Source organism: Carassius gibelio, chromosome B13 (assembly GCF_023724105.1).
Source record: "Carassius gibelio isolate Cgi1373 ecotype wild population from Czech Republic chromosome B13, carGib1.2-hapl.c, whole genome shotgun sequence".
Taxonomy (NCBI): Eukaryota; Metazoa; Chordata; class Actinopteri; order Cypriniformes; family Cyprinidae; genus Carassius; species Carassius gibelio.
The window spans coordinates 27,013,052-27,023,704 of NC_068408.1; the positions used below are offsets into that span (position 1 = coordinate 27,013,052).

General features: G+C 36.0%; 1 protein-coding gene across 1 annotated transcript; it reads right to left on the reverse strand.

The window, feature by feature from the left end:
• Positions 1 to 68: 68 nt before the first annotated feature.
• On the reverse strand, positions 69 to 3,301 carry LOC127969656 (proteasome subunit beta type-1-A). The gene is made up of 6 exons (XM_052571712.1): positions 3,104 to 3,301; positions 2,533 to 2,640; positions 1,828 to 1,909; positions 1,617 to 1,746; positions 1,401 to 1,507; positions 69 to 364 (listed from the first exon to the last, which is right to left on the reverse strand). The coding sequence occupies exons 1-6, from the start codon at positions 3,205 to 3,207 to the stop codon at positions 179 to 181; spliced, it is 717 nt and encodes a 238-aa protein (XP_052427672.1). The 5' UTR covers positions 3,208 to 3,301; the 3' UTR covers positions 69 to 178.
• Between the last annotated feature and the right edge of the window lie 7,352 nt (positions 3,302 to 10,653).

Consider the following 10,653-nt stretch of genomic DNA (forward strand, 5'->3'; position numbering starts at 1 on the left):
AACAGTGTCCCAGAAGGACAACCTGCAGTTCTCAAACTGACAAAACACTGTATGAAAGACAACACTGACAGGGTTAACATATTTATTCTTGCGAAGGAATATAAAAAGAACAGCAGAATGAAGGATGCAACTGGAGAAAACAAAAACAGGCTAATTTTGGCATGACAGAGAAGACGTCTCAGTCTTTCCTGAGGGGCACGATCTCCTCTCGAATGCCTTCCTTGGTGATGATGCAGATCTTGAGGGCATCTCCTGTGTAGACGTCCCTCTCAGCGGCCGAGATGAACACATCCTTCACCAGCTGCACGGCCTTCTCCTGGGACAGAGGAACCTGCTCCACGTTCTCCATGTTCTTGAATCCAATCTGAGCACAACAGAAACTAATTTAAGACTTCAAGAAGAAAAGGTTTGACAACACAGATCCAACCTTTCAAATTCAGCTCTGGTTATGTGATAATAGCGTTCGAACATTAAGCCCAAAGTATTCTTTGTTTTTGTATGTGTATGTCAGCGTATGCATTTGATTTCACGACGGCTTTGTCTCAAAATTAGGGCTGGAGCCTGCGATTATTTTAGTAATCGAGTATTCTACCGATTATTCAATCGATTAATCGAGTAATCGGATAAGAATTCATTTTTCTTTATTGAATAGCAATTCTAAATACACAAAAGAAAATAAGATAGGTCTCTTAAAATAAACAACTGATTTTTATTGCTGGAATTGCATACTTTAATAACCATGAAAACAGGTTATTAACTGGTTAAAATAGGCTGTTTTACAGAGATGGTCGGAAATAATTATTTCCCTTATATTTATTCCCTTTTTCTTCTGCTAAAATCTTTATTAACATTATAAGTTAACCTCAAGTTACATATTAAAATAATAATGAACCCTCCCATGAAGACTTTTTCAATGGTGACCTTTACATGACAATTAATCACAATTAACAAAAAACAATGTTATTATGCAATTAATTTAGGGAGGGAAAAGAATGCTAAATTACATTATCTACATTAGTCACACAGACTCAAAACTCATCTGTTTAGCTGTGCATTTATTGAATGAGCGCGGTGCGATGTCTGAAGTGATCGCACTATTCTACGAATTTTTCGTATTTTATGTCAGATCATTTTACAGTTTTAAATGTTTTAAATTCATTTTAAATAATAAAAAAAAAATCTAAGTTTTAAATTGCTTGTTTTATGTATTTTACTTCATGATTATTCTACTTTCTTTTATGTGGAGCACTTTGAATTACCATTGTGTATGAAATGTGCTAGATAAATAAACTTGCCTTGCCTTCCCTAAATAGTCCTGAAAACATTCTTTACTGTCTTGAAGTGAAATCTAGTCTCTTTCTTCTGATTCGGAGTATAAATATGTGAGGCTGTACTCTCACCTGGTTGTCCAGAAGAGGCTGCAGCATTGCGCTCGCAGAGCCGCCCGCTTTATAAGTGTCTCTCTGGTAAGAGCCAACGGGATCGAAGCTATAGACGGCACCTCGACCTCGAAGAAGAAGAAGAAAAAAAACTATTTTAATGGAAAATTCTGTAAATTACCCGTTTATACATTTCTGAGCTAGAGATTTTGAATCCTGTTCTTCTGAGAAACTCACCCTCCTCGTCGAGCCCCCCGATGATGTTGTAGACGTAGTAGGGGAAGAAGCGTCTGCCGTAGAGGATGGTGGACAGCATGGCTGCGATAGCTCCACTCGTCATGCTCTTGTTGTTCGAATGCTTGTACATCTGTGAGAGAAGGGAATCACACTGCTCAGAAAACAGGTCTGTGCTGACTGAACATGATCGGACCCGTTTCCTCAAACCCACCTTCAGTCTCGCCTCGATGATTTTGGTTAGCGTCAAGCAGTCGCCGTGGAAACCACTGCAGCCAATCACTGTAGTGTCTGTCCTGTGTGGGAATATGAGTCAGAGAGATACAGCTACAGATCAATCAAAGCAGCACAGAACGCACAGACTCACATTAACCCCTTCAGACCTGAACCTTTCCCACTGAAAGGAAGGAAAAATCCCCACTTGATATTGGTTCTCCTTTACTGTAGAAATTAACATGTATTCGTCCCCTGTGATGGACAAGAGGGCTGAAGCAACAAGTGCTCATATTTCAACTGTTGCCTGAAGACAGTCAGTGATTTAATGATACTTTCTTATCTTTCATCTCTTGAGTACAAGAACACTGAAACAGTGATGGTTTAAAAAATATCTCTGATTTAAATTGAGAATCTGAATCAGTTCGAACGTTTCAAAGAACATGTACATTTTGAGTATTTATCTAGACAACTGTATTTTATTTTACTTTGTAAAAATGACCCCTCTGACTGATTACACGCACATGAAATATAAATAAATAAAAACCCAGATGTCAGTTTGTGTCTGTTTGACCCATGTGACCGCACACACACTCACAGAGACACACTCACAGACTCAGACTCTCTCTCTCTCTCTCACACACACACACACACACACACACACACACACACACACACACACACACACACAGACTCACACACTCACAGTTTGTAACACTTGGGGGAGTCTCTGCTGTGGATGCTGTATCCTTCACTCAAGCGTGTGTCTGAGGCCACGAGAGCGAAGTCTTCTCCAGCCACCGCCAGCACAGTCCTGACATGATGAGAGAGATGAGGACAACACATCCATTACTTCAGTTCAGATCCTTACAAATAAACCTCATCTGCCTTCTCTGAATGACAGACAGGTTTCATCTCAACAATGAATCTGCAGAAATCATTAACACGCCATAAAATATAATGGCTTATTGATACTTCAAATATCAGCCGTTTTGACTAGTTTTTGACATTATTGGGAAAGAATAAACCAGTCTATGATTTTCCGGCTAAATGCTGTATTTCTGATAGTGAAAGTAAAACCAGCGCGCAGTTGACATGAAGCGCACACTTGTGACTTTACTACTGCGACTGAACTGAACTGGACATCAGTAGTAACCTGTTTTTATACTGTTAGTGGTGAAGTAAGTTAGTGATTCACTGAACAGAGTTTATGAAGAGTTTCTGCTGTTCTCCGGCTCCTGTGCTGACTGAAGGGAGAAGAAGAAGACGCTTCTTACCCTCCGTTGAAGGCATAAGGAGAGAACTTGTGCTCCACTGGCCCTGTGTAGTGATAGTCCTTCATCCTTCCGTTAGCTCCACAAGCCTGAGCAGAAATCATCATGAGCTGTCTCACCAAAACTCGCTGTATCACCGCAATATGGCCGCCGGAAGTTGATAGATCCTTTGTTTCCTGTGCGCTCACGTCAGAAAGCAGCTCACTCTTCTGCCGTCTGCTGGAAGCGTCACTTATTCACAGCCGGGTACCGTGAAGCGTCAACCTACCAGGGGGCGGGGCTTCTCATGCTTGTCATGTGACACATATGTATGACATATAGGCAGCAAAAATACCTCTGTATCACTGATATACACTTTCTTATTTTTTGGCATGACCTGAAATAATATTTGGGGTGCTATCTCTTCTTCCAACAATGCCAAAGCTTTAAAGTCAGTTACATTGTGCACAAAGTATAATATTAATGCTTTTTTAAAATAATGAAAACAAAAGGGACTCGAGGCATTTCTATCTCTCTTGAATTTATTTTAATTATATGTTACCCCTGGCTCAATTATTATAATTTTTTAAAATGTATTATTTTTTATTACTTTATTTTTTATTATATTGTTTTACTTTTGTCTGTTTATTTTACTTGCTTTTACTGTACTTGCTCTTTTTCTACTGTTTATAACGATATTATTGTTGTTTTTGTAGATGAAACTATATTTGCTGTTATGTTTGTTCAATAATAATAATAATAATAATAATAATAATAATAATAAACTGATATAGATTTATGTCCCCACTGAACTTATTATTATTATTTTTTTAAATAAAACCATGAAAGAACATTTTAATGGTTTCCAGGAGAAATACCATTACAAACATTACAAACCATCAACTTTTAACTATTAAAAATAGTTTTGTGTAGTGTGTTTTGGGACATATTACATGCTTGATTGGTTTAAGCCACCAATAGAAATCAGTAAATTACAACTAGAGACTAATAGACAGTTTCAAGTAAAACCAATACAAGTCCCATTATAACCAGTAAAACCATTACTAATTGTGTAATGGTGTGTATTGTTTTATTTATTTATTTTATTATTATTATTTATTTATTTTAAATTTGGTATATCCCTAAAATATTTTATGAAATATCTTGATTCTCAAATATGTGTAAGTAAATGCATTTTGCACCATTATATATTATGTAAGTTGATCTATAATTTGCGATGGGAAAATAGCCTGGTACTGTAGTCTATTTACTTTGCATTAACGCCGTCTCCTTGCTTCAGTCCCAGATATGGGTTACACCCCATATCACAGATCAACACTGAATCAACACTGAATCAATCTTAATGCATCAACCAAATTATCATTGAATCCCTGTTGAAGTTGCACATTGATTAGGATTGCACCCTCAAATAATGATATTTCAATGATGAAAAATACATCAAGCTGGTCATAAAAATCAACATTTATTCAACTTAAACTAAACCAATTTTTTAACATTGAATCTACATTGATATATGACCAAAGCCCTCTTGATTTTTAATCTTTTCAATCAGAGAAACTGCAGGAATGCAATTAATATAGATTGGAATCAAAAGGTGACTTCAGTTTACAAAATCCTTCAGTTTACATGCAGATATTTATTTTTCGCCCCATACGATTTAATCAAAGTATCTGAACAGGAAAATAGCATCACATTTAAGTAAAACAATTATTTTATTTAAAACACAAACAAACACACTTTGTGGTTCTCTCAACACATATAGGCCCTGATTCTCAGGCCGGGATGAGCTTTTAATAAAGGATGAGGCCTTAGTATGTTTCAAGTTTCTTATAAAAATGCCAGGGAAAAACACATTACTGGTGTGCATTTTGAGACAAAACAATGACACTGACATATTTTAAGATCTGTCAGAGCAAGTTATTTTCAATTAAGACAGCTGACACAGCTCAAACTTTTATTTGAGTCTGGGACTAGCCTTGTCTGTGAATCCAGGAGGCAGAACTTAAAATACAACATAGGCATATAATATGATAAAATGATGGCAAAGGGACATAGAATAATTAATTCTGAATTTAACCAAATGCCAGGGGAGGATCTGGTAAAACTGACGCTATATAACAAACACAAACTGCATCTGTCAAATGGAAATAAATGCAAATGGAAACTCACCAACAACGGCAGAAACACCAAAGTACATCAGACTGACACATTATCACAGTTTGTTGTGCAGGACTTGAAGCTACTTTTCTAGTTCAAAAAGGATGTCCTTAGTCCTCATTAAACAGACAGTCTGATGAACTCAGGGCTTTCCAGAACAAGGCCATGCCCCGAGCTGTTCATCCGATCTCTGAGGACTCCTGGTTCTCAGCTTTCACCTTGTTATTGTTGTAAGGCATCTAAAGTATAAAAACAAGACAAAAACAAAGACATTAAAACCTTAATAGGGACATAGTAGTATACTTAAAGTATGATGCAAAGTTCACTTAAAGAAAACTTTCATTATGCAGCTCATTATGCGGGTCTTTGTCTTCTCAGGTGTAAATCACAATGATATTCATGAAAGCTGATGCCTACTCGCATATGACTTTTACCAACAAAAAGTGTCTTAGAAAATTTAAATCAATATATTGTTTTCTGTAAGTGAGTAAACAATATGGTTTTCACATAATTTAGAAAGAAAAGTTCCAGGCTACAAGTTCCAGTTCTCAACAGTCCCGGGAACCAATGTTATGTATGTGTTTTATGGCCTTATTCAAGTGTTTTAACATTTTTAGTTTTTCACTAACCATGCATAAACTTTTTCTCAAAAATACAGTCATGTACATATATCTTCTTACATAATATTATAGCCAAGTATGTGCTGAATACAGTCAGATTAGACCTTAGCCATTTAGAAACTGAAAAAAGCACAAATGTCAGGGCATGACAAAACTTCTCCAGGCCCCAAAAATACCCTTAGACTCCAGAGAGTTAACTTGCAGTATAAAACTAATAGATTAGTAGTTTACTAAGACTATACTTCAAAGTGTACACAGTATTTAATTAGTAAACTATCAGTAAACCTGTAAGTTTTTATATATAATTGCAATACAAAAATTTAATAAATTTTACATTTAATGTTTAATTTAATTTAATTTAATTTACAAACATAGAGGTAAACTAGTTGTGTACTCAAAGTTTGCTGCTGTTATACTTAAAGGGTACTTAAAAGTATACTTATATATACACTAGAAATTTAGTCCCACCGAGTATTGAAACGGTACACTTACAAGTATACTACTAGAACACTGATATTTGTATACTTTCTATACTTAAAAATATACTTGAACTCTACTTAACTATACTTAGTAAAATAGACTTGAAGTATACTACTTTTTCGTAAGGGTAGGTTTTCCTTTATTATCAAACTCAAAGTAGGAACACGCATAATAATAATCATTTTTTGTACAAATATTATTGTATATTATTTTCAATGCTTTTGTTTTTTTTAGGAAAAATACAGACATTACACTCTCACGATCATATCTGTTAGGGGCTTGGTGGAAAAACAAACCAAGATGTATTATATTTAAAGAAAGTACTTACCTTGGCCGTTGGTCTGTGCGGCGCATGTTCATGTGACTCTTAGCTTTGCAGATCACTCAGATTTCTCAAAAAAAAACAAAAAAAACACATAAGTTGTAAGGAAGATGAATAATGAAATACAATCAATGTGCTTCTTTTCTCTGAATCTGTAATGTTCGTCGCTTCGAAAAGAATTAACCTCTGTCAACTGTCATCAAATAAAGGGAACTCTCTCTGCTGAAAGTGCACAGATTTTTATATTATTATTATTATTATTATAAGGCCTTATATATTTATGCCGCTTTTTTATAGTAATATTTTATTACTTACCTCTAAAAACCCGTTTTGTCACTACCAGTGTTGCCAAACCCCTCCCTCAGAAAATCTCTAGAACTATACCCTCAAAAGTCTACATTTTTCAGAAAAAGTCGCCAAATATGAAGAAAAAGTAAAGTAAATACGGGTAAATCTGGTAAAGGTAAAAGTGTGTGTGTGTATATATATGTATATATGTATGTAACCCCTCTCTCCCGGGTCCTGACTGCCACACCTCACACTCTCGACGAGTAGGCCTTGAACCTGGGTCTCCTGCATGGGAGGTAGACGCACTAACAAGGAGGCTAAATGACTGCAGCCACTAGCATCTGTCGCTAATGGGTCTCTTGAGATCGGGGAGTGAGGTTTACCTGCACTGGCTGCACAGCACCTACTCGCTGACCTCCGTTACACTCACCCCCCTAAACCTCACTCCCATCCGGGTCACGGCACCAATATAACCCCAGGTCCTCACCACCACACACTACACTACTCAGTGGCCTCTGTTACATACGTACATATATATATATATATATATATATATATATATATATATATATATATATATATATATATATATATATATATATATATATATTATGAATGTATTATGAATGTTGTTGGCACAACTGAAAATTTAACTACAATATGAAATAGCTTAGACTTAACATACTTCAACAGATCTTTAAACTAGTGTTATATGCTACTGTTTTTTCATAGTGTTGATAACATTTCTGACAGATGACATGATTTTTTGCATTTGTCTTACCGTATGTGGTATCCTGTCAGCATTAACATGTCTGTGGGCTCTTTTGATTACTATCAGTTTAAGTTCTGGCAGTGTTGCCAGATATTGGTATAAAAATAAATAAGAATATATTTCCATCTATAGTCACTAATGGCCAACAAACTCTCTGTTTAGTCTGTTTTTAGGAAGGCTACAACTTTGGAGTTCAACATATTGTTTCACAAACAAACAATTAAGTATTGAAATGTAAACTTCATTTGGTTGCTTCTATCTTGTTAAAATTAACTTTAAGAAAAGAAATATGTCTGTCTGTAAAAGGAAATTATTAATTAGTTTTTTAAATAATATTTATTTCACATGGGTTTGAATCAGATTCAGTCAATAATGTTTTAGTTTTTATGGCTGAAGGTCGTTGCATTAACAGGCAGATTCATTATGATAGTCAGAGGTTGATATGCTGAATTAGTAATTAGTTGGTAGTTTGTTTGTTTTTGTTGCTAATGACTCTGCATTGTAAAAGTGTTGTACAAAATATCCATGTTCTTAGAATTAGAATGTCTAATCAAATTATTGTACCTGATCAGATCAGATCTAATTTAGATAACACCAAATTTGCTGTTGTTGGCACAATTTGAAGACAAAAAAAGCAATATCTGGCAACACTTAACTTAAACTGATAGTAATCAAAAGAGCCCACAGACATGTTAATGCTGACAGGATACCACATAAGGTAAGGCAAACGTAAAAAAAAAATCATGATGTTATCTGTCAGAAATGTTATCAACACTATCAAAACAGTAGCATATAAAACTAGTGCAAATATCTGTTGAACAAGTATATTACGTCTATGCTATTTCATATCGTAGTTACATTTTCAGTCTTGCCAACAACATTCATAAGGGCACTAGACAAAGTTATCATCTATAAAGCAATGGTTATTAATGAAAACTATAATTGTATAGGCTTACGTATTGCTAAATAAATAATAAACAACTGATTATATAGCTCTAACCTAAAGTAATGGTGCAATGTGATATAATCAATCCTCATTCCTCCAAAACAGAGTAAAACCCACAAATTACCTATCTCAACAACTTATACTTGGAAGGGGCTCCTTTTTCTTTAATTACTGCCTCAATTCAGTGTGGCATGTAGGTGATCAGTTTGTGGCACTGCTGAGGTGGTCTGGAAGCCAAGGTTTCTTTCACAGTGGCCTTCAGCTCATCTGCATTGTTTGGTCTCTTGCTTCTCATCTTCCTCTTGACAATAGCCCATAGATTCTCTCTGGGGTTCAGGTCTTGTGAGTTTGCTGGCCAGTCAAGCACAACACCATGGTCATTTAACCAACTTTTGGTGCTTTTGGCAGTGTGGGCAGGTGCCAAATCCTGCTGGAAAATGATATCAGCATCTTCAGAAAGTTGGTCAGCAGAGGGAAGCATGAAGTGCTCCAAGATTTCTTGGTAAATGGGTGCAGTGACTTTGGTTTTCAAAAAACACAAGGGACCAACACCAGCAGATGACATTGAACCCCAAATCATCACAGACTGTGGAAACTCAACACTGGACTTCAAGCAACTTGGGCTATGAGCTTCTCCACCCTTACTCCAGACTCTGGGACCTTGGTTTCCAAATGAAATACAAAACTTGCTCTCATCTGAAAATAGGACTTTGGACCACTGGGTAACAGTATAGTTCTTCTTCTCCTTAGCCCAGGTAAGACACCTCTGACGTTGTCTGTGGTTCAGCAAATTCCTTGACATGTCTGTGTGTGGTGCTCTTGATGCCTTGACCCCAGCGTCAGTCCATTCCTTGTGAAGTTCACTAAAAAAATTTAATCGATTTTGCTTGACAATCCTCATAAGGCTGCGGTTCTCTCAGTTGGATGTGCATCTTTTTCTTCCACACTTTTTCGTTCCACTCAACTTTCTGTTAACATGCTTGGATACAGCACTTTGTGAACAGCCAGCTTCTTTGGCAATACATGTTTGTGGCTCCTTGTGAAGGGTGTCAATGATTGTCTTCTGGACAACTATCAGATCAGCAGTCTTCCTCATGATTGTGTAGTCTAGTGAACAAAACTGAGACCATTTTGAAGGTTCAGGGAACCTTTGCAGGCGTTTTGAGTTGATTAGCTGATTAGCATGTCACCATATTCTAATTTGTTGTGAAAGTGAATTGGTGGGTCTTTGTTAAATGTGAACAAAAATCATCACAATTCAAATAATCAAAGACTTAAACTACTTCAGTTCGTGTACATTTAATTTATTTAATACACAAGTTTAACAATTTGAGTTGAATTACTGAAATAAATTAACTTTTTCACAATATTCTAATTTAAAACACCAGTATATTTTTTAATAACTTGATCATTTGTATTAACAAGCACCCACCCTCCTTGTGCCCCTTTTTTGGTTTGGGCCACTGCCCCTCAAAATGTCTGTTCAGGGCCCTGATAATACTGTCCAGCTGGTTCATCTTACTGGTCACACTTTTTTTTTTTTTTATTAACCCACACACTCAGCTGGAAGATTTGTACTTATTTATTTTGGTGCTAATAGTGATTCATCCTCTGATGATCATGTGCTGACTACATTTCACAAAAATGTTCCAAATTAATTTGTATTTGCATCAAAGCATTGAATGAGGGAGTGACAGTCTAAATTCCACCATTGGAGAAATACAGACCTAAAGTCAACACTGATTCAAAATCTGAGACCGGTGGCTCGCCCCTGTTCCCACGGCTCTCAGCCCCGCCCCACTCATTCGTACATCTTCACTTGTTGATTCTGATGTTTTTTTTTTTTTAATTGAACACACATACACACACAAAACATCACCACTACATTAAGCCAGGGGAAATATATACATTATAATAAATTAATTTTGAGAAGAATGGAAGATCAAAAAAAGAAGAAAAGCTAAATCA

Bases quoted from the DNA above. Each gene is read 5' to 3' on its own strand.
- LOC127969656 (XM_052571712.1), bottom strand. From the start codon at position 3,207: ATGATGATTTCTGCTCAGGCTTGTGGAGCTAACGGAAGGATGAAGGAC. The intron at 2,641-3,103 runs GTAAGAAGCGTC...TCATCATGTCAG, and splicing joins CCTTATGCCTTCAACGGAGG to GACTGTGCTGGCGGTGGCTG. The intron at 365-1,400 runs GTGAGAGTACAG...TGTTGTGCTCAG, and splicing joins AGCCTCTTCTGGACAACCAG to ATTGGATTCAAGAACATGGA.